The sequence below is a fragment of the Rhinichthys klamathensis genome, unplaced genomic scaffold (assembly GCF_029890125.1).
Source record: "Rhinichthys klamathensis goyatoka isolate OS25496 unplaced genomic scaffold, OSU_Roscu_1.1 h1tg000750l_1, whole genome shotgun sequence".
Taxonomy (NCBI): domain Eukaryota; kingdom Metazoa; phylum Chordata; class Actinopteri; order Cypriniformes; family Leuciscidae; genus Rhinichthys; species Rhinichthys klamathensis.
Window position 1 is genome coordinate 352,638 of NW_026607158.1, and position 24,863 is coordinate 377,500.

A 24,863-nucleotide genomic window follows, 5' to 3' on the forward strand; every position below is an offset into this window, starting at 1 on the left:
GCATGCACTGGTTTCTCAGTGATCAGTGTAGTTTAGCATGCACTGGTTTCTCAGTGATCAGTGAAGTTTAGCACTCACTGGTTTTTCAGTGATCAGTAGTTTAGTATGCACTGGTTTCTCAGTGATCAGTGTAGTTTAGTATGTACTGGTTTCTCAGTGATCAGTGTAGTTTAGCATGCACTGGTTTCTCAGTGATCAGTATTACACACTGGTTTCTCAGTGATCAGTGTAGTTTAGCATGCACTGGTGGTTTCTCGCGGTGATCAGTGTAGTTTAGCATGCACTCGTTTCTCAGTGATCAGTGTAGTTAGGCACACACTGGTGGTTTCTCGCAGTGATCAGTGTAGTTTAGTATGTACTGGTTTCTCAGTGATCAGTGTAGTTTAGCATGCACTGGTTTCTCAGTGATCAGTGCAGTTTAGCACACACTCAGGGGCGTAGAATTTAGTAGGGACGCTAGGGACGTTTCCCTACCAATATCCAGTGACACTGATATATCCCTAGCACTAATTTCGATCAAAACAAAAAAATATATTTATATATTGTTGTCCCCGTCCTGGTTTCTCAGTGATCAGTAGCACACACTGGTTTCTCAGTGATCAGTGCAGTTCAGAGTCATGTGAATGTTGAGGCGGCTCCGGCTCGGCTCGGCTCGGTCACTGGGGCTGATGTTCAGTCATCATGCGCTATTGCTGTGCGCCTCTGTTTGGAGGATCACATGAACTTTTGATTATTTATGATGTTTTACGATCACATATGGAGAAATGTCCCAGGAATTAAGGATCGTCTTTTGTCAACTTTCGCTTTTTCTGATCCGCGCTTTCAACAACACTTAACAGCGACTTCACTCAACTTCTCATGCTAACCGAAGCTAACTCAAATCAATGCCAGATTCCTCAGAATCATTATGTTCGTGATGGGATTTTTTACTTTATTCCACTTCAGTTTTACATTTTATTTTATTTTAACGACACTCGTGGATATATGAAGTTTTCATTTCCGGAAATCAGGGATTTTAATATGAATTCCTCAGTGGATTTATCGCTGAAGAAAGCGCTGAAAACTCCTCCGACACGACGAACTGCTGAGGTAAAAACACCCACAGAAATACCCTTCATTTTGCAGAGACGACTAAAAGAAACACTTTATAATGTCAACAACGCGCCAAATTATTATATATCAACACAAAATGAAAAGTTTATTGGTTTCGATTCAGGACTCATTCAGATCAAATAGGCTTGTTTTCAGTGTTTCATACTTTAAATATAAGTCTTAGTAACTTAGTTGTAGTTAATCGCTTGTTTTGAGTCTCTAAGTGATGTTTTTGTGTTCTTTATGAGGTTATGTGTTGTACATTGACAGATGTTCAACTAGTCCACAGACTGATTCCTCAGTGAAGTACAGTAGAATATTTGATTCATCAGCTCAAGTCATTTATTAATGACAGAAATCAATGAAAGATCACTGCATTCCAGCGGTGGAGCCGGGCTGTGTCTCAAATCCTAGTGAACTGACTGACTAGACCGTGTTTCTGGGCCTCACAGTATACAAACGTTTAGTCACCATAGTGGCAAAACCTTGTGATCTGCCAACTTTGACAGCATTATGGGCTAAAATCCTAATATATCTGTTGATCACTGTGTGCAGATGTCTGGAGGGAAGAAGTTTGTTATCTGTTTTTATGCTGGTATTGGCGGGCTAGACTGCATGACAGTGTTGCCATGACCTCTTTCTAGTGTGTGTGTGTGTGTTTGTACACTGTAGGGATGCACATCTGGATCTGAGCAGACTATTTCAGAGATTTTAAAGAGAAGACAACACTAGTTGTGCATTATTACTTGCATTTTCATTGATTAATGTTCTTCTGAGTAAATCTGGGTCGTGGTATTAAAAACCCGCCATAAGTTTTGACACCAGATATGTTGAATATCAGTTCAAAGTGCAAAGGTTGGCTTTATTGCAGGGCTCAACAATTATATTTTTTTGTTGTCATTTGGTCAGTAAGTCAGGGCAAGTTATTTTTGCAATTTAACCAATTCTCATCCGTGTTAACCAGCTAGATAACATGATTTTGATGACATCGGCAGGATTTGCAACAACAAGAACAATGACAAAAAACAAAGGTTTGCGTTTGCATGGGATAAAAAGCTATTATCAATGGCAACAGAAGTGCAAGTGACTGTGAGCTGGCCAAAAACTATGTCACATTGGTCCCGGGACAATTATTAAGCACTGTCTTGTAATGGTTTGATCAGGACACTTTCAAACCATCTTGGATAGTGTGAAATTAATGGGTTAATTCACACAAAAATGAAAATTATCCCATCATTTACTCACCCTCAAGCCATCCTAGGTGTGTAAGACTTTCTTCTTTCAGCCAAACACAATCAGAGTTATATTAGAAAACATCCAGCTTTATAATGGGAGTGAATGGGGGTGAGATTTAGAAGCCCGAAAAAGTGCATCCATCCATCATAACAGTAATCCAAACGAGTCCAAAGGGTTAATAAAGGCCTTCTGAAGCCGAACCATGTGTTTTAGTAGGAAAAATATCCATATTTATAACTTTATAAACCATAATCTCTGGCTTTCGTACGTGAGTATGCATCTGGCGGAAGAGTGACCTCTGACCTTGTTTGCATGGCATAAAAAGCAATTTTCAATAGCAACAAAAGTGCAAGCGCTGTAACTCGTGCTTCACTATCACAGTACGACATCGCTGAAGAATCCACTAGCTCGTCTCCACTGTTTCCCCAAACCATATTGTCGCAAATTGGTCGTTCAACCGCGCTGGTTAATGATGTCACGCAGGTGTTGGAGTAATAACTACTGTTAATGAATCTGTTAGAGATCGAGTTAATGCGAGATGTTTCGCTGTAAATTCAAAATCTGAGGAATATCTCTCATATTTCTCTGTTATTTCGCTTTATTTCCAGATTCAATCATAGACTCGTTCTCACACACTAGAGCTCGTTCACACACACTAGAGCTCGTTCACACACACTAGAGCTCGTTCTCACACACTAGAGCTCGTTCACACACACTAGAGCTCGTTCTCACACACTAGAGCTCGTTCACACACACTAGAGCTCGTTCTCACACACTAGAGCTCGTTCTCACACACTAGAGCTCGTTCTCACACACTAGAGCTCGTTCACACACACTAGAGCTCGTTCACACACACTAGAGCTCGTTCTCACACACTAGAGCTCGTTCACACACACTAGAGCTCGTTCACACACACTAGAGCTCGTTCACACACACTAGAGCTCGTTCACACACACTAGAGCTCGTTCTCACACACTAGAGCTCGTTCTCACACACTAGAGCTCGTTCTCACACACTAGAGCTCGTTCTCACACACTAGAGCTCGTTCTCACACACTAGAGCTCGTTCTCACACACTAGAGCTCGTTCTCACACACTAGAGCTCGTTCACACACACTAGAGCTCGTTCACACACACTAGAGCTCGTTCTCACACACTAGAGCTCGTTCACACACACTAGAGCTCGTTCTCACACACTAGAGCTCGTTCTCACACACTAGAGCTCGTTCTCACACACTAGAGCTCGTTCACACACACTAGAGCTCGTTCACACACACTAGAGCTCGTTCACACACACTAGAGCTCGTTCACACACACTAGAGCTCGTTCACACACACTAGAGCTCGTTCACACACACTAGAGCTCGTTCACACACACTAGAGCTCGTTCACACACACTAGAGCTCGTTCACACACACTAGAGCTCGTTCTCACACACTAGAGCTCGTTCACACACACTAGAGCTCGTTCTCACACACTAGAGCTCGTTCACACACACTAGAGCTCGTTCACACACACTAGAGCTCGTTCACACACACTAGAGCTCGTTCTCACACACTAGAGCTCGTTCTCACACACTAGAGCTCGTTCTCACACACTAGAGCTCGTTCACACACACTAGAGCTCGTTCACACACACTAGAGCTCGTTCACACACACTAGAGCTCGTTCACACACACTAGAGCTCGTTCACACACACTAGAGCTCGTTCTCACACACTAGAGCTCGTTCACACACACTAGAGCTCGTTCTCACACACTAGAGCTCGTTCACACACACTAGAGCTCGTTCACACACACTAGAGCTCGTTCACACACACTAGAGCTCGTTCACACACACTAGAGCTCGTTCACACACACTAGAGCTCGTTCACACACACTAGAGCTCGTTCACACACACACACACACACCCCAGGATGGGAAACGCTGCTGCAAGAGAATCTGTCTGGTTTAGAGCTGGTCATCTGTGGTTCACCGAGATCTTTTCTGCTGTTCTCTTCATCTCTTGTCCTCCTCCAGTTCAGTGTGTGTGTGTGTGTGTGTTGCTCCAGGCGTGGGCGTGTCCGGCTGCAGTAAAACACACAAACAAACACAAACTGCACCAGCTCTCACAGCAAGTTTCCAGATGGGTGTGTCGAGCGTTACGTAAGAGAGCAAAACAAATATTCCTCGTGTCTATTTCCATAACACTCTCCGCCCGCCTCGTGCCTCGAGCTGCTTTGCCTGATGGGAGTTTGATGATGCGGTGTTACGGTGGTTACGTCAGAAACACACACACTAATGCAGTCCTCAACATCCAGCAGCCGCTCGCACAAACACCCTCGATGTCAGGAGCGCCTCAGCGATACTTCCATCATAGTTATAATTATTGCTTGTGCAGATATTAAAAAACAAAAGAGGAACTGTGAAGTTACTTTGAGTGTTCTTTTGAACTAGTTTTTAAGTCTTTATATATATATCGCATGTGCAAAATGGTTTTTAATAATAACAACAACAACAAAAAAACTACTGAGCCTTAATAACCCTTAGCTAATTGCCGCCATATTACAAAACCAGCACATGACTTTCGCAATGTTTCTTTTGGGGGCTGTGAACCTAATAATTAAATATATGCTGCATCTTTTGTGTCACATTCTTACATTTAATCAATATATTCAATCAGAATGATAAGACACAAAAGGGCTGTTATCAATCAAATGAAATCAGTATCAAGACACAGAATCTGAAGTGGCGTTTATATGCGTTTACACACACTGTCTAATGCAGATCAGAGGCACATGAACGCATTTAACCTGGAGTTACACATGCAGGAATAATGTGCTGATGTTTTAAACATAAAACTGTCACGGGTTGGTTCAGAGAAGACAGACGAAGAACGTAGTAAACACTTTCTTTACTCGTAGAGACTCCAGATACATAGGAACAGGTGAGACAGCGTGTCAAACACGAACAATACCGGACAATGAACTGAATGCAGACAGGAACTTAAATACACAGTGATGATGATTACATAAACGACAGGCAGCTGTGAGGAAGGTGATAACGATGAAGACAAGCAGGTGTGTAGACAAGAGGGATGCTGGGAAGTGTAGTGAAGAGGCGGAGACAAGACAGACTGTGACATTACACCCCCCCTCCGGAAAGCGCGACCTCGCGCTGCAGAGGAACCAAGGCGGAGTAGATGGAGGGAGGAGCCAAGGCGGAGCAGATGGAGGGAGGAGCCAAGGCGGAGCAGATGGAGGAAGGAGCCAAGGCGGAGCAGATGGAGGGAGGAGCCAAGGCGGAGGCGGGGCTGATGACACCAGGGGGCCGACTGACAGGAGCGGAGCAGGTGAGAGAGGAGACCAGGGTGAAGCCGTAGAGCCGACGAGACAGGGTGACGCTGAGGGACTGGAGGGACATGGTGAGACCGTAGGCTCCGGCGACTGAAGGGTAGACAGGGACACAGAAGGACACGGTGGAGACAGAGGGAGTGAGGACCAAAGGGATACTGAGGGGAGTGAGGAGTCCAACAGAACCGGGGGGACGAAAGGACGAGGCGTAGCCAGAGGAGAGAAGTCCAAAGGTGAGGGAAGGCCGACGAGGGACCAAAGTGGATCCGGGGGGACGAGGGAGCCTGGCGGAACTGGGGGACTGAGGGGCCATGGTGGAGCTGAGGGAGGTAAGAGCCAAGGGGGAGCAGATGGGACGAAGGGCCGAGGTAGAGTCCTGGTAGAGGAGGTTGGAGGCGGAGGCCAGGGATCCACTGACCAGGCTGGATCAGCAGGGCTGGTAGTCAGGGGTGGACGGGTTGAAAGGTGGCAGATGAAGGGAGGTGGGAGAGGGAGGCTGGGTGGGAAAACAGTCTCTGGCAGGGCGGACGGGACCAGCGGTGAGGGCTCGGCAGGGCTGGACGGGACCAGCGGGGAAGAAGTCTCTGGCAGGACGGTCTCTGGCTGGACGGCGGTCTCTGGCTGGACGGCGGTCTCTGGCTGGACGGTCTCTGGCTGGACGGTCTCTGGCTGGACGGTCTCTGGCTGGACGGTCTCTGGCTGGACGGTCTCTGGCTGGACGGTCTCCGGCTGGACGGTCTCTGGCTGGACGGTCTCTGGCTGGACGGTCTCTGGCTGGACGGTCTCTGGCTGGACGGTCTCTGGCTGGACGGTCTCTGGCTGGACGGTCTCTGGCTTGACGGTCTCTGGCTGGACGGTCTCTGGCTGGACGGTCTCTGGCGGGCAGGCGACGGGCTCAGGCTCTGGCGGGCAGGCGACGGGCTCAGGCTCTGGCGGGCAGGCGACGGGCTCAGGCTCTGGCGGGCAGGCGACGGGCTCAGGCTCTGGCGGGCAGGCGACGGGCTCAGGCTCTGGCGGGCAGGCGACGGGCTCAGGCTCTGGCGGGCAGGCGACGGGCTCAGATTGGCTGGACGGAACCAGCGGTGCAGGCTTGGCTGGGCTGGACGGAACCAGCGGTGCAGGCTTGGCTGGGCTGGACGGAACCAGCGGTGCGGGCTTGGCTGGGCTGGACGGAACCAGCGGTGAGGGCTTGACTGGGCTGGACGGAACCAGCGGAGAAGGCTCTGAAGGGCTGGACGGGACCAGCGGAGAAGGCTCTGAAGGGCTGGACGCCGGGGTTGGAGTGGGGCTGGTGACGTCCTCGACGGTGAAGGATGAACCGCAGGATACCAGCACCCACTCCACAAAGTCGGCGAAGCTCCCTCGAGGAGGTTCCCCGGACAACTGCGCTTGAGTGGCGTTGTTCAGTCCCACACGTAGAAACGTGCAGAGGCAGTCGTCCGGGAAATCTGTCTGAGGCACCAGATCCAGGAACACCTCCAGGTGATCCTCGAGAGAGCTGTTTACCTGCTCAAGGCAAAGGAGTTTGACTGCAGGGAAATCCATGATAACCAAAAGGGGAAAAAACAACAAAAACAAATACAAAACAGACTGAAGACGATACTTTCCACCTTAACTATTTTGGGTCCGGTATTCTGTCACGGGTTGGTTCAGAGAAGACAGACGAAGAACGTAGTAAACACTTTCTTTACTCGTAGAGACTCCAGATACATAGGAACAGGTGAGACAGCGTGTCAAACACGAACAATACCGGACAATGAACTGAATGCAGACAGGAACTTAAATACACAGTGATGATGATTACATAAACGACAGGCAGCTGTGAGGAAGGTGATAACGATGAAGACAAGCAGGTGTGTAGACAAGAGGGATGCTGGGAAGTGTAGTGAAGAGGCGGAGACAAGACAGACTGTGACAAAAACGCTGAATATTGATATTTTGAAATTGTTCAAAGAAAGAAAGGAAGATACTTTAAATGTGAAATTAAAATGGCCAGTAGGTGGCAGCATCAGTGAGTCATTGAATCATTCATTCAAACGATTCGTTCATTCACTAATGAACGAATCATTCACGTTCATTCACTAATTCAGAGACGCGAAACAATCCGCGATTCAAGTTTGAGGTTCAAGTGAAATGGTTAACACAGATGAGGTTTGGTTAATGGGTTATGGATCGTGTAAGTCAGTGCTTCCCTGTCTTTACTGAGTGCAGAACATCCCTGAATCGATGTTTCTGTAGGTATGTTCATTACACACTTCTACTTCACTGGCTCGGCCTCACGGGGCTCTTAAAGGGACAGTTCACCCAAAACAGAAAATTCTGTCATCATTTACTCACCCTCAGGTTGTTCCAAACCTGTATTTTTTCAGGAAGACATTTTGAAGAAAGTTTGTATCCAGGCCCTCTGTGGACCCATTGTATGGAAGCTTGTTTCCGCCACTGAGTAAAACATCATCTTGAAAGATAATTGCAACTTTTTATCTTACAATTGCAAGAAATAAAGTCAGAATTGCGTGTGATAATTGTAAGATATAAACTCGCAATTCTGAATCTTTTTTTTTTCCGCTAATTCGACCTTATATCTCACATTTCTGACTTCATAACACAATTACGACTTTATATCACGCAATTCTGACTTTATATCTCACAAATTCTGACCTTATTACTCGCAATTGCAACTTTATATCTCACATTTCTGACTTTTTAACACAATTGCGATTTTATATAACGCAATTCTGACTTTATAACACACAATTGCGAGTTTATATCACGCAATTCTGTAGCCTGGTTAAAACCAGAGCATTCTCAGTTGTAACGGAGTTATGGTCTGGCAAAGCGTCATAGACACATCATTTCCAGAGGGGCGTCAGCAACGGACGTCGCGGATAGACCTAAACCCAATCAGAGCGATGAAGGAGATGACGTATGCAGAGCGGCGGAGAAACATCTCCGAGTGTTGTTCTTTGCTCGGTTTTTAACTAAAAGGAAACGTTCAAATGGCTTAAAACAGACGCGATAGCTGATTGGAACGAGTGATGTTCGACGGCGGCATCCATCTTTGTAATGTAGGCTACAAAATCTGCTTCAAAATCCCAGCGCTGTCCTCATCGTGTAAAGCCCGCCCCAACGCTTCTGATTGGTGCCGCGATTTCGGCGGACTGGAAATGGGCTTGAATGAGCTCTTTGCCAGACTAACTTTCAGAGCAAATCTAAATTTGCCGGAAGTTGTCTGGGTTTTCCCAGGCTAGCAATTCTGACTTTATAACACACAAATTCTGACTTTATAACTCGCAATTGCAACTTTATATCTCACATTTCTGACTTTATAACACAATTGCGACTTTATATCATGCAATTCTGACTTTATAACACGCAATTGCGACTTTATATCTCACATTTCTGACTTTATAACACAATTGCGAATTTGCGACTTTATAACTCACAATTCTGACTTTATAACTCACAATTCTGACCTTATAACTCGCAATTCTGACCTTATAACTCACAATTCTGACCTTATAACTCGCAATTCTGACCTTATAACTCACAATTCTGACCTTATAACTCACAATTCTGACCTTATAACTCGCATTTGCGACTTTATATCTCACATTTCTGACTTTATAACACAATTGCGAATTTGCGACTTTATATCTCACAAATTCTGACTTTATAACTCACAATTCTGACTTTATAACTCACAATTCTGACTTTATAACTCACAATTCTGACCTTATAACTCGCAATTGCGACTGTATCTCACAAATTCAGACTTTCTCTCACAATTGCGACTTTTTCACGCAATTCTGACTTTATAACACGCAATTGCGACTTTATATCACAAATTCTGACTTAATAACACGCAATTGCGACTTTTTCACGCCATTCTGACTTTATAACACGCAATTGCGACTATATCACAAATTCTGACTTAATAACACGCAATTGCGACTTTTTCACGCAATTCTGACTTTATAACACGCAATTGCGACTTTATATCACAAATTCTGACTTTATAACTCGCAATTCTGACTTTATATCTCACAAATTCTGACTTTATAACACGCAATTGAGACTTTATACCACGCAATTCTGAGATAAAAAGTCATAATTGCAAGATAAAAAGTCGCAATTACCTTTATTTTTCAGAAAAATACTATGTGACTCAGAAATATTCAATTTCCCACATTCTTCAAAATATCTTCCTTTGTGAAAACATATTTACAGGTTTGAAACAACCCGAGGGGTGAGTAAATGATGGCATTTTTGTGTGAACTATCCCTTTAACTATTCCTGCAACCCGGTAAACTGATGAGAGTTCAGTAAAGTTTGTTCATTTACTAATTGTCAGTGATGAATCCCATGCTCCATTTCAGGACACTGAATGTGGTGATCTGACCGGAGGTAAAGATTTAAATCTGACGTTTCTTATACTGACGCTAACTGCAGCCCTTCAATAGAGTAACTAACAAATATTCTGTAAATACCGCTGTGAATCATAAGTCCTCATCACGACTCAATGCTAAGGATTTTTTCTACTGGCCTGATTGGGGAAGTGGTTAAAATGTCTTGCCAAAAAAAACACATGTGACTCAATGGGCTAACAGACATTTCTTATATTGGCCATGTTTAAAGCTCAAGAGCTGGCTCTGTCATAAGGATTAAAAACCACATTAGAATTTTTCACTTAAATATGACTAATATTCATATTTCAGTTAAAAGGTACTGGTTTGTCTCCTAAATCCACAAGAGGGCGCGACGAGCGTCTGTAAACCAGAACAAGCTCTGCTTCAGACCAAAGAAACCACATGAATGTCTGGTAAAAGTCCACAACATTTTAAAGCAATGTTTATAAAACAAATGTATTTTCTTAAACTCTGCATAAATAAAAACTTGTTTGTTTTTGCAATTTAAAACAAGACCAGTTTTTACCTGACTGCAAGCATTCTCTTAGTCTGCTTCTAATTACATCCAATCAGTAATATGAGAAAGTTAACGGTTCAGCAGACACTGTTAAATATTATTTAAACTCTTTATATAAATATTATGTAAAATATTATGTAAATATAACAGTGTCAGTCAGGGTCGGAAATTAACAGGATTTGGGGGGAAAATACCACCAAAATGAACAAAAATTCAAGAGAAGGGGCAAAAAATACCCTTGCACTAAAACTGAAATGTGACATGAATGAAAAGTGTAGACTTTGTCATTACATTTACAGTAGATTTGCTTGCGTTTTATGCGTGGTTTGCAGCGTTGAGTATTATAACTAATCACACACACTTCGGTTGACCTTATAAATGCAATGTCCAATCAGACTCTCATTATCATTAACAACAAAGTGCAGACGGTGTAGACAGCTTCAGGGTAGACAGCTTCAGTGTAGACAGCTTCAGGGTAGACAGCTTCAGTGTAGACAGCTTCAGTGTAGACAGCTTCAGTGTAGACAGCTGCAGTGTAGACAGCTGCGGTGTAGACAGCTTCGGTGTAGACAGCTTCAGGGTAGACAGCTTCAGGGTAGACAGCTTCGGTGTAGACTGCTTCGGTGTAGACAGCTTCAGGGTAGACAGCTTCGGTGTAGACAGCTTCAGTGTAGACAGCTTCGGTGTAGACAGCTTCAGTGTAGACAGCTTCAGTGTAGACAGCTGCGGTGTAGACAGCTTCAGTGTAGACAGCTTCAGTGTAGACAGCTTCAGTGTAGACAGCTTCAGTGTAGACAGCTGCAGTGTAGACAGCTGCGGTGTAGACAGCTTCAGTGTAGACAGCTTCAGTGTAGACAGCTGCGGTGTAGACAGCTTCAGCTGCGGTGTAGACAGCTTCAGTGTAGACAGCTGCGGTGTAGACAGCTTCAGTGTAGACAGCTGCGGTGTAGACAGCTTCAGCTGCGGTGTAGACAGCTTCAGTGTAGACAGCTGCGGTGTAGACAGCTTCAGTGTAGACAGCTTCAGGGTAGACAGCTTCAGTGTAGACAGCTGCGGTGTAGACAGCTTCAGTGTAGACAGCTGCGGTGTAGACAGCTTCAGTGTAGACAGCTTCAGGGTAGACAGCTTCAGCTGCGGTGTAGACAGCTTCAGTGTAGACAGCTGCGGTGTAGACAGCTTCAGTGTAGACAGCTTCAGTGTAGACAGCTTCAGGGTAGACAGCTGCGGTGTAGACAGCTTCAGTGTAGACAGCTTCAGGGTAGACAGCTTCAGTGTAGACAGCTGCGGTGTAGACAGCTTCAGTGTAGACAGCTGCGGTGTAGACAGCTTCAGTGTAGACAGCTTCAGGGTAGACAGCTTCAGGGTAGACAGCTTCAGTGTAGACAGCTTCAGTGTAGACAGCTTCAGGGTAGACAGCTTCAGGGTAGACAGCTTCAGTGTAGACAGCTTCAGGGTAGACAGCTGCGGTGTAGACAGCTGCGGTGTAGGACAGCTTCAGGGTAGACAGCTGCGGTGTAGACAGCTTCAGGGTAGACAGCTTCGGTGTAGACAGCTTCAGGGTAGACAGCTTCAGTGTAGACAGCTGCGGTGTAGACAGCTTCAGGGTAGACAGCTTCAGGGTAGACAGCTGCGGTGTAGACAGCTTCAGGGTAGACAGCTTCAGGGTAGACAGCTTCAGGGTAGACAGCTTCGGTGTAGACAGCTTCAGGGTAGACAGCTTCGGTGTAGACAGCTTCAGGGTAGACAGCTTCAGTGTAGACAGCTTCAGTGTAGACAGCTTCAGTGTAGACAGCTTCAGGGTAGACAGCTTCAGGGTAGACAGCTTCAGGGTAGACAGCTTCGGTGTAGACAGCTGCGGTGTAGACAGCTGCGGTGTAGACAGCTTCAGTGTAGACAGCTTCAGTGTAGACAGCTGTGGTGTAGACAGCTTCAGGGTAGACAGCTTCAGGGTAGACAGCTGCGGTGTAGACAGCTTCAGGGTAGACAGCTGCGGTGTAGACAGCTTCAGGGTAGACAGCTGCGGTGTAGACAGCTTCAGTGTAGACAGCTGCGGTGTAGACAGCTTCAGTGTAGACAGCTTCAGTGTAGACAGCTTCAGTGTAGACAGCTTCAGGGTAGACAGCTTCAGTGTAGACAGCTTCAGGGTAGACAGCTTCAGTGTAGACAGCTTCAGGGTAGACAGCTTCAGGGTAGACAGCTTCGGTGTAGACAGCTGCGGTGTAGACAGCTTCAGGGTAGACAGCTTCAGGGTAGACAGCTTCGGTGTAGACAGCTGCGGTGTAGACAGCTTCAGGGTAGACAGCTTCGGTGTAGACAGCTGCGCTGTAGACAGCTTCAGGGTAGACAGCTTCAGGGTAGACAGCTTCAGTGTAGACAGCTTCAGTGTAGACAGCTTCAGTGTAGACAGCTTCAGGGTAGACAGCTTCAGTGTAGACAGCTTCGGTGTAGACAGCTTCAGTGTAGACAGCTTCAGGGTAGACAGCTTCAGTGTAGACAGCTTCAGTGTAGACAGCTGCGGTGTAGACAGCTTCGGTGTAGACAGCTTCGCTTCGGTGTAGACAGCTTCGGTGTAGACAGCTTCAGTGTAGACAGCTTCAGGGTAGACAGCTTCAGTGTAGACAGCTTCAGGGTAGACAGCTTCAGTGTAGACAGCTTCAGTGTAGACAGCTTCAGGGTAGACAGCTTCAGGGTAGACAGCTTCAGTGTAGACAGCTTCAGGGTAGACAGCTGCGGTGTAGACAGCTTCGGTGTAGACAGCTTCAGTGTAGACAGCTTCAGTGTAGACAGCTGCGGTGTAGACAGCTTCAGTGTAGACAGCTTCAGGGTAGACAGCTTCAGGGTAGACAGCTTCAGTGTAGACAGCTTCAGGGTAGACAGCTTCAGTGTAGACAGCTTCAGGGTAGACAGCTTCAGTGTAGACAGCTTCAGTGTAGACAGCTGCGGTGTAGACAGCTTCAGTGTAGACAGCTTCAGGGTAGACAGCTTCAGTGTAGACAGCTTCAGTGTAGACAGCTTCAGTGTAGACAGCTTCAGTGTAGACAGCTGCGGTGTAGACAGCTTCGGTGTAGACAGCTTCAGTGTAGACAGCTTCGATGTAGACAGCTTCAGTGTAGACAGCTTCGGTGTAGACAGCTTCAGTGTAGACAGCTGCGGTGTAGACAGCTTCGGTGTAGACAGCTTCAGTGTAGACAGCTTCGGTGTAGACAGCTTCAGGGTAGACAGCTTCAGGGTAGACAGCTTCAGTGTAGACAGCTTCGGTGTAGACAGCTTCAGGGTAGACAGCTTCATGGTAGACAGCTGCAGTGTAGACAGCTTCAGTGTAGACAGCTGCGGTGTAGACAGCTTCAGGGTAGACAGCTTCATGGTAGACAGCTGCGGTGTAGACAGCTTCGGTGTAGACAGCTTCAGTGTAGACAGCTTCGGTGTAGACAGCTTCAGTGTAGACAGCTTCGGTGTAGACAGCTTCAGGGTAGACAGCTTCATGGTAGACAGCTGCAGTGTAGACAGCTTCAGGGTAGACAGCTTCAGTGTAGACAGCTTCAGTGTAGACAGCTGCGGTGTAGACAGCTTCAGTGTAGACAGCTGCGGTGTAGACAGCTTCAGGGTAGACAGCTTCATGGTAGACAGCTGCAGTGTAGACAGCTTCAGGGTAGACAGCTTCAGTGTAGACAGCTGCGGTGTAGACAGCTTCAGGGTAGACAGCTTCAGGGTAGACAGCTTCAGTGTAGACAGCTTCAGGGTAGACAGCTGCGGTGTAGACAGCTTCGGTGTAGACAGCTTCAGTGTAGACAGCTTCAGTGTAGACAGCTGCGGTGTAGACAGCTTCAGTGTAGACAGCTTCAGGGTAGACAGCTGCAGTGTAGACAGCTTCAGGGTAGACAGCTTCAGTGTAGACAGCTGCGGTGTAGACAGCTTCAGGGTAGACAGCTTCAGGGTAGACAGCTTCAGTGTAGACAGCTTCAGGGTAGACAGCTTCAGTGTAGACAGCTTCAGGGTAGACAGCTTCAGTGTAGACAGCTTCAGGGTAGACAGCTTCAGTGTAGACAGCTTCAGTGTAGACAGCTTCAGGGTAGACAGCTTCAGGGTAGACAGCTTCAGTGTAGACAGCTTCAGGGTAGACAGCTGCGGTGTAGACAGCTTCGGTGTAGACAGCTTCAGTGTAGACAGCTTCAGTGTAGACAGCTGCGGTGTAGACAGCTTCAGTGTAGACAGCTTCAGGGTAGACAGCTTCAGGGTAGACAGCTTCAGTGTAGACAGCTTCAGGGTAGACAGCTTCAGTGTAGACAGCTTCAGGGTAGACAGCTTCAGTGTAGACAGCTTCAGTGTAGACAGCTGCGGTGTAGACAGCTTCAGTGTAGACAGCTTCAGGGTAGACAGCTTCAGTGTAGACAGCTTCAGTGTAGACAGCTTCAGTGTAGACAGCTTCAGTGTAGACAGCTGCGGTGTAGACAGCTTCGGTGTAGACAGCTTCAGTGTAGACAGCTTCGATGTAGACAGCTTCAGTGTAGACAGCTTCGGTGTAGACAGCTTCAGTGTAGACAGCTGCGGTGTAGACAGCTTCGGTGTAGACAGCTTCAGTGTAGACAGCTTCGGTGTAGACAGCTTCAGGGTAGACAGCTTCAGGGTAGACAGCTTCAGTGTAGACAGCTTCGGTGTAGACAGCTTCAGGGTAGACAGCTTCATGGTAGACAGCTGCAGTGTAGACAGCTTCAGTGTAGACAGCTGCGGTGTAGACAGCTTCAGGGTAGACAGCTTCATGGTAGACAGCTGCGGTGTAGACAGCTTCGGTGTAGACAGCTTCAGTGTAGACAGCTTCGGTGTAGACAGCTTCAGTGTAGACAGCTTCGGTGTAGACAGCTTCAGGGTAGACAGCTTCATGGTAGACAGCTGCAGTGTAGACAGCTTCAGGGTAGACAGCTTCAGTGTAGACAGCTTCAGTGTAGACAGCTGCGGTGTAGACAGCTTCAGTGTAGACAGCTGCGGTGTAGACAGCTTCAGGGTAGACAGCTTCATGGTAGACAGCTGCAGTGTAGACAGCTTCAGGGTAGACAGCTTCAGTGTAGACAGCTGCGGTGTAGACAGCTTCAGGGTAGACAGCTTCATGGTAGACAGCTGCAGGGTAGACAGCTTCGGTGTAGACAGCTTCAGTGTAGACAGCTTCAGTGTAGACAGCTTCAGTGTAGATAGCTGCGGTGTAGACAGCTTCAGTGTAGACAGCTTCAGGGTAGACAGCTTCAGGGTAGACAGCTTCAGGGTAGACAGCTTCAGGGTAGACAGCTTCAGGGTAGACAGCTTCGGTGTAGACAGCTGCGGTGTAGACAGCTTCAGTGTAGACAGCTTCAGTGTAGACAGCTTCAGGGTAGACAGCTTCGGTGTAGACAGCTGCGGTGTAGACAGCTTCAGTGTAGACAGCTTCAGTGTAGACAGCTTCAGGGTAGACAGCTTCGGTGTAGACAGCTGCGGTGTAGACAGCTTCAGTGTAGACAGCTTCAGTGTAGACAGCTTCAGGGTAGACAGCTGCGGTGTAGACAGCTGCGGTGTAGACAGCTTCAGGGTAGACAGCTTCAGTGTAGACAGCTTCAGTGTAGACAGCTTCAGGGTAGACAGCTTCAGTGTAGACAGCTTCAGTGTAGACAGCTTCAGGGTAGACAGCTTCAGTGTAGACAGCTTCAGGGTAGACAGCTTCAGGGTAGACAGCTTCAGGGATCGTAACGGGAGTTTGTGAAAGTGCGTAACTCACATTAGACTGAAGTCATGGGCAGCTTTAGTGTTTTTTGCTCGCTTTCTTTATATAGTTTATTCCCAGTTTGAATGTTCAAACTGTGTATTTACAATCTTTAAAGTGTCTGATATTAATAAATATTCTTATTAGGAATAAAACTGCCTGGTTTTTGAGCCATAATATTGGTCATTATGGTACTTGGTGGGCCACATATTTTCTGAGCTGGTACTTAGTGTAAAAGGTTTGAGAACCACTGGTCTATAGTCTTGTGACTAACTAAAGTAACTGGTTAGATTCAAGTCATTGCTCATCAGTTCCAGTGGGCTGTTATTGCCCCTGCCTGGAGAAGTTCATCTCTGACAGTCAGTGGGATTTCTTTAATTTCCTTATCTCGCCTAAATGTTTGCTCACTTTATGTATTCGTGTTTTTACAATGAGGTCATTTTGTTACGCATGAGTTTACACACAGCACACAGAAGCTTGATTTCAACCTTGAATTGAATTTTACAAAATAAACAAACAACAAATAAACAAATTATGAGCAGAAGCACAAAAAATACAAATAAATATAAAATAAAGAGTGCTTTAAGGTTTCCAGGTAGGGCTAACAGTCTTCAGGTACATGATTACTACAGAAACTGAATAAATTGAATGTTTAATTCAGATTAATTATTCTCGCATTCTTTTGTTGTTTCATTAGCATTAATGACAGACGGCAGCAGGAATATTAGGTTACTGTCACTTTAAGAGCGAATGCACTGATCCAATATACTGATACACGTGTTTTATTTCTCTTTCTCTTAAGACCTCACGGACTGTGTTTATGTGAATACTCACCAAGACCGGCATTTTCACGTCATTTTGTGCGTTCCTGACCGAATAATCTGTGGAAAGCACTCAGTTTGGTGTTCACAAGATGTTTGAGAGACGGCTTTATGTGTGTGCGCTCCGACTACGAGTCTCTCAGAAATGAATGCTTTAAATCTCTTGGATGTTTAAATTTCCAAGCTGTGCATATGATAAAGTTTAGTGGCGATGCAACACTGATCAGGCGAGAGAAAGCCTCGTATCGCGGCGTGCTAGTACAGACGGTGTGACTGAGGCCTGTTAAGTGACACTACGATGCCTCTCTAGGTCAGGAATGTCCATAAGCTGTGCTGGTAAAAGACAAAACTGACAAACCTGAAATGTTAGTTTTGCTAACATGATCTGGAGGAATGCTGGGAATGTGCTGTTTGAAGACTGTATTGATGCCTCGTGCAGTGAACCATTCTCCAGTTTCATCATCGCCTGTGATATCAGGCCATTCCTGACAGTATTAATAGTTAGTAAGTAGTTGTTAAGTTGCAATAATATACAGCAATTCTTGAGAGTTAAAATGTTGGAAAACTATGAGTGTGAACAAAAATGGGAACACTCTTCGCGTGTCGGTCAAAAAATGTTTTTGTCAATGAAATGAATGTACTATATTTTAGTTTTACACAAAATAAATATTTTTAATATTTTATAGTAATTAGCATATTCTGTCATGATAATCTATGAATCGTGTTCTGGGCGCGGGGTTTATGTAAATGTTAGGGTTTGTGATGTCACTAACCCGGGAGGAAGCTCGTGTAGTTCTACCAGCCGTTTGTTGTAGTCCTTAAAAAACTAGTTCTGTAAAAGCAAATATCTCCCTTTGCTTTGAACTTTGAGCGTTGTAACTTTGCAGATGTTGTTTATGATCAAACAGCAACATTACACACTAACTACAGCTAGAAAAGAGAAATCATAATCAACCGCCCCTTTAATAACTCACCTTATTGCAGTGAGGAGTCTCTAAACAATACTGAACAACTGTTGTGCTGAGACACGTGTGTGTGTGTGTGTGTGTGTGTGATCCAGTGTGAATGAAATGCTTCTTCAGAAGCGCGCTGGCAGTTTTCTGTCAGCTGTGTTTCTGAGTGTGATTCATGATTAACTCTTGTGTGACTCAGGCTTCAGGGCTCTTGTGAATCTCACGATCAGTCATAGAGACGTTAATGACGAGCTCCAGGCGAGGACGGCATCATTTACTTTTATTTATTTTGCTGTTTTACTGTTGGATTATTATGAGATGGTAATCGGGCTGCACGATATTGAAGAAAAATGCGATAACTCATTAAATAATGCGATATTCCTTTAATGTCCCTTTAAATGCAAATGAGCTGAAGCTCCGCCTCTGTTCAGAAGGGGGCGGAGCCTTTACACGAGCTTCAGAGACTCCGGCAACAACAAAACTGGAGAATCTCGCGCAGCCAAAGTGTCAGAAACGGTCATTAGCGTTGTTCAGCCTTAACATGTTCAGAACCGGAGTCAGACACTGACGGAGAGACTTCACTTTTAGTTTAGTTGTTGTTGAGTAAAGTTGATTCAACTCATTAACTAGCATGTACCGTCATGTTAATCTACAAATCTTTCAGAAACAACTTTTGTGCAAATCCAGCGTTGAACTGACCCTCGGTTGTGAAGCAGTCCGGCGTTAAATAATTTGCGCTGTATAATACTTTAACGGTTTTGTTCAGGTTTGTAGGACAGATCGTCAACAGTCGTGGCGGGGCTTCTGGGGGAAAACTGGATGATTATTATTTATGGGGATTATAAAAAGTGAGGAGTGAGTGAGTGGAATTTTACCATTATAATCTGGTTGTTTACATACGCTGTTGACACCAGAGTTTCCGCTAGAAAAAAATGGTTTATTTAGTTCGCTATTAAATAAGAGATCTAGCGCTAAAATCAGTTGTTTTTTAAATCAAGCTGAGCGCTCGTGTCCGCTGCTATCAGTTGGATGGACGATGTGCTGCGCGAGTTGCGCAATCTTCACTTGGACGCGCGTTTCAATCCATCGCCGTTGCGGACAGGCGAACAGAGTAGCACAGGCGAAGCACAGGCGAAGCAAAGGCGAAGCACAGGCGAAGCACAGGCGAAGCACAGGCGAAGCACAGGCGAAGCACAGGCGAAGCAAAGGCGAAGCACTGCTACTTGGGCGCAGAGATATCACGCAACACCTGAAATAAAGCTTGCCACAAAGAACCGGCGAAAGTAATGATTATGCATGAAACATTTGAATTGTTGATAAATTGATAAAGTTGACGATGCAGACTCGCCATCTTCGCAGTAGTGAACGCGCCTAGAGAGAGAAATGCACACTTCATATGAACAAATTCTTATTTATTAATCCAGGCAAATTTGTTGATGAAACATTGATTAAAATGAAGATACAATTTATACAAAACGAAATAAACTTTAAAGAAAGGCTTTCTACAAAACAAAACTAAATAAGTGGTCAAAATCATGTCTGACCCATTCCAAATGTTTTCCGATATATAGGCCTATTGGTCATCTTATGATCCTATCTTACTCATCTCATGCGGTTCCCTTTTCATATAATCAACATAGATGAAATAAAAAAATAATAACATTATATTATTTATAAATACGAAAGGTTTGTTTAAAGGATTAGTTCACTTTTATAAAAACGTTTGCTGATAATTTACTCACCCCCATGTCATCCAAGTTGTCCATGTCTTTCTTTCTTCAGTCGAAAAGAAATTAAGGTTTTTGATGAAAACATTCCAGGATTTTTCTCCATATAATGCACTTTGCTGGGCACCAAACGGTTCAAGGTCCAAAAGACAGTTTCAGTGCAAACTGTTCAAAGGGCTTTAAACGATTCCAGACGATGAATAAGGGTCTTATCAAGCGAAACGATCGCTCATTTAAAAAATAAATAACAAAGTTTAAGTTTTATAAGCTCAAATGCTCGCCTTGCTCTGTTCTGTGTGACTCTCCTGTTCGAACTCGTTCATCAAAATGAACAAATCTTTTTCCGAGTCAATTCGTTCATTTCGGTCGTTGAATGATTAAAATGACTCGAAAAAAGATTTGTTCATTTTGATGAACGAGTTCGAACAGGAGAGTCACACAGAACAGAGCAAGGCGAGCATTTGAGCTTATAAAACTTAAACTTTGTTATTTATTTTTTAAAGGAGCGATCGTTTCGCTTGATAAGACCATTATTCATCGTCTGGAATCGTTTAAAGCCCTTTGAACAGTTTGCACTGAAACTGTCTTTTGGACCTTGGACCGTTTGGTGCCCAGCAAAGTGCATTATATGGAAAAAAATCCTGGAATGTTTTCATCAAAAACCTTAATTTCTTTTCGACTGAAGAAAGAAAGACATTGACATCTTGGATGACATGGGGGTGAGTAAATTATCAGCAAAAGTTTTTTTAAAAGTGAACTAATCCTTTAAGTTTTTTAACTTATAATAAGCGTCACACCGCTCCGCTTTGCTCACATGCTCTGGTGTGTAGTCTAATGCATGTGTGCGTGCATGTGGTGGAGAGGGGTGCGATTTTCGAATAATAATCAACCCAGCGATCTTCGAATATTATTTTTGCTTGGAAATTTCGTTTTGTATAAATTGTATCTTAATTTTAATCAATGTTTCATCAACAAATTTGCCTGGATTAATAAATAAGAAGCAAATATAGGCCTAGTGGACAATATAATCAGGACGGAGGCGCCGGCGCGTGCACACTTCTCTCTATAGCAGCGGTCGGGAACCTATGGCTCGCGAGCCATACCTGGCTCTTTGGCAAAAATCATGTGGCTCGCGAGGTCTCTCACCCTTTACCAACAAACAAGCGAAACAATAAAAAAGACACATCAATAGAGATCGGCTCTCTGCAGAAAAATCTGCCAGTTACAATTCCCTTGTAGCACAGTCTACTGAAGTTAGTTAAACGTTTATGATAATAAGTATATTCATGTTGTACCGGCTAAAGTGCGTAGCCTATTCAGTGCTGGTCGCGCTCACGAGTGTTAGTCATCAGAGCAATCAACTTGTCTCTGTGATAACCTACAGCTCCTGCATTGGGATTCAAGCAGCTGCAGCTTGTTTAAGGTAGGCATAATGGCGAAAATCAGCATAAACTTTAATACTTTCACTTTTGCCGCTGAGACCCTTTATGACAAATGGGTCGTATTTTTGATAATCCACGCAGATTTCAGTTGACGATTCTGTTTTAAGTTATTACTAACAAAAATTGAAGGAATGAAAAAAAGAGAAGGATGTGCTTTATATTGAAAAGAAATATTAAAAGCGCGATAAGTCGCGAAAGAGAACGGAATTACTGGCAGGATGCTGTGTGCGCGCGCAACACGGAAAAGCATAGCCTTTGTCTTCGGTCGTGCACCTAAACGGCCAAATAAATACAGAAATATATAAAAATGGCAAGTCGAGTATTCACGTAAACACAGTAAATGTAAGCTCTCTCTCTCTCTCTCTCTCTCTCTCTCTCTCTCTCTCTCTCTCTCTCTCTCTCTCTCTCTCAGACAGAGAGGATTTATGCTCATCAGTTGATAACTCAACCTCACAGTGAAAGCCCTTCACAATTAATATTGAAACTTTGCTAAATATTTGTTTGTTTTTAGCCTAATGCTGTTGAAATTATTGATAAAAAGCACGTCTTTAATAATAATATTATATAATTATTTTACGGTGGCTCTTTTGGAAAAATGCATTAACCAAAAATGAAAAAATGGCTCTTTGGTCAAAAAAGGTTCCCGACCCCTGCTCTATAGGCTCGTTCACTACTGCGAAGATGGCGAGTCTGCATCGTCAACTTTATCAATTTATCAACTTTATCAATAATTCAAATGTTTCATGCATAATCATTACTTTCGCCGGTTATTTGTGGCAAGCTTGCATTTGTGGCAAACATGCATTTGCCCACATATCTAAATGTAGGGGAGACCGTGAATAACCCCAATTAAATAAAACAAAACGGTGGAGTGTTCCTTTAAGGCTGTCCTGCCTGGGCCTGGCCATATCTGAAACGTCTCACTCAATCGTTCGGTGTTTAGGTCTATATTACAGCCGTTCTAGGCGTGCGCTTTATTTGAAATGCATGTGATGTTGTTTAATAACTTTCAAACGGTAGATCCTGTTCCTTTATAACATAGCCAAAAGTCGGTGTATTTTTGCTTTATACATTTTAGGCTTATTCTCGAATTCATATTGTGTTAGGGGGGCGGGATTATTACGCAATTTTAATCGGACAATTTGACCGGAGAGATTTATTTTTGTCGGACATTTCATTTTTTTCCCGGCCAATGTCCGGTAAATACCGGACAATGGAAACCCTGGTTGACACACATCTGTGTTCAAACACCTTATAAAAGTGAATTTTGCATAATAGGTCCCCTTTAACATTTTATTTAATCAGCAAATGAATACAGTTCAGTATATTATTTTAATCAGTAGCAAACTACGCATGTTTATACATTTTACAAATGTTTTCTCCATCTCTCTCTCTGTTATATTCAAGTTGAGCTTTATTGTCATTCAATAAAAGAAGTAATCGAATTAAACATCCCATTGATTATACAGGCATTTAACAACAGGTACAGACAGTGTAAAAGACATATTCAGGGGAAACAGTACAAGACACACACACACACACACACTCTTCTTGAGGCAAAATTTGAAGATTTCGTGGCACACTGAAACTAAATCTATTACGACACATGATTAGAGTGGAGTGTCGATTACAGCGTTATATTTCGATCTGCTCGCGTTAGTTTGCGTGATGAAATGAGATTCATTATGCAGCTCGGGTGATTATAGCGGTGAAAGCTGATGTGTCCGTCCAGCTCTAGTCGGCTCAAGTGTTTTAAAGAATGAATGAATGCTGTTTTCTGTTGAGATGATCGTTTGCTCGTCTCTGGACGGATGTTTTGTAGTGAAGAACAGCCTGAGTTGATGTTGTGTTGTCAAAACCCCATGCTGCACTTTTAAACTCAAATTCACAAAACTGTACAAATAACAATCACAAAGACAGATCTTTGACCAGCGCTCCACTAGTCCTGACTAATGCTGAGGCGTACTGATGTGTGTGTGTGTGTGTCGTTTAGGACCTGAACACCATCTACGCTCACCTGTACCACATGGACGTGCTGTCCCACCTCAGAGAACACCAGCTCAGGTGAGACTCAGCAACACACACACTAAATACCTCTCAAAACTTTGGGTGTCGGACTTTGTAAAGTCTCTTCTACTCACCAGAGCTGCATTTACTTGAGCAGAAATACAGTAAAGTCATACTTACATCATTACTCCAGTCTTCAGTGTCACATGATCCTTCAGAAATCACTCTAATATGAGGATCTGATGCTTAAGACACATTTATGATTATTATCAGTGTTGAAAACAGCTTCAGATTTTTGTGGAAACCGTCACACATTTTTTCTCAGGATTATTTGATAAAGAGAAAGTTCAAAAGAACAACATTTATTTGAATTAGAAATCTTTTGTAAGATTGTACATGTCATCCCTAGTGAAAACAATACGTATTTGAACAAGTGTACAAATACATTTACATATTTATATGCTTAATATAAATACCCTGCAATTGTACTTTTGGTGTATTAAACAGAGAAAGTCTGCCAAATTGGAAGAACTAATTTTGCACTTTAATTGATTAAATAATGCACTTTAATTGTGCAGAAATAGAGCTGATGTTCAACTAAAGATATACTTAAATATATTTGAATTGTGTTAAAGTGGAACTAAGTATACTTTAGATACACTTTAAATATCTTGCATTTAAAGACTGATATTATACAGAGATCATACTATCCTCAATAATAGTGATATTAAAACACATTTTAGGCTAAATATGAAGAAATATGCATTGTGCAATAAAGAAATATTTAATTATATTTTATAATTTTACATCACTAAGTTTAAAGTGATGTGTCAGTACATATGGTAATGGATTTGAAGTGTGAAGTAAATGTATTTTAAATAGATTTTGCCATAGTTTTTTGTTTTTTACTATGGGTTACTGTCACTTCTGATCAATTTAATGTGTCCTTGCTGAATAAAAGTATTAATTTCTTTAAAAAGGCGAACTTTTTTTCACTCTGTGTGTTACAGGTCCATGTGCATGACGGCCAGATATGAGCGTTATGATGCAAACCACGTTCTCTTCTAGTAAGTACATCCCTATGTTATATCATGATATTATAGTTATATGATTGTCAAATATGTGTAAGTGAATGTGTTTGTCGTTTATACAGCTATATAATGATCTATAACACGTGATGGGCGCCGCCATTTTAGGGTCTGTTTTACACAACACCGTTTTCAACTAAAAACGTAAATCTTTGTATAGGTTTTGGCCGTTCGTTTACACGACAGCGGCGTTTTGGGCGCCTGATACGCAAACTTTTGAAAACGGTCCGTGTAAACGACACAAACGCGAATCTCTGAAGACGATGACGTCATGCACATGCGTATCACGTGTTCAGTCCATAGTGTTTCATCGCCATCTAGTGGCCCGGCGGCAGAATACAGCGTTTTCAGTGTGAATCCAAATCCGCGGATCCGTGTGATTTGTTTTGTCGATGTCTGTACGCGGAAAACTCAAAGGAAAAACTTCTCAGTTTTAAGCGTATCGTTGTCGTGTTAACGTACCGGTTAGCTTGAATAGCAATTCAGAGAATCGGTATTACGTCATGTAAATTCATCCATTT

The 24,863-nt window shown here is 43.9% G+C and overlaps 1 protein-coding gene across 12 annotated transcripts in view; it reads left to right on the plus strand.

The window, feature by feature from the left end:
- Positions 1-627: 627 nt before the first annotated feature.
- The window catches only part of rapgef6 (Rap guanine nucleotide exchange factor (GEF) 6), a 177,236-nt gene continuing 153,000 nt past the window's right edge, over positions 628-24,863 (plus strand). For 7 of the 12 annotated variants that reach the window (XM_056242769.1, XM_056242776.1, XM_056242772.1 and 4 more), the window contains exons 1-3: positions 629-1,089; positions 23,241-23,311; positions 24,265-24,321. In XM_056242769.1, coding sequence (XP_056098744.1) covers positions 859-1,089; positions 23,241-23,311; positions 24,265-24,321 — 359 coding nt within the window. In that variant the 5' untranslated portion in view covers positions 629-858. Of the gene's footprint in view, positions 1,090-23,240; positions 23,312-24,264; positions 24,322-24,863 lie in introns of all 12 variants that reach the window. The other 5 variants (XM_056242775.1, XM_056242780.1, XM_056242782.1 and 2 more) reach the window with 2 other exon arrangements.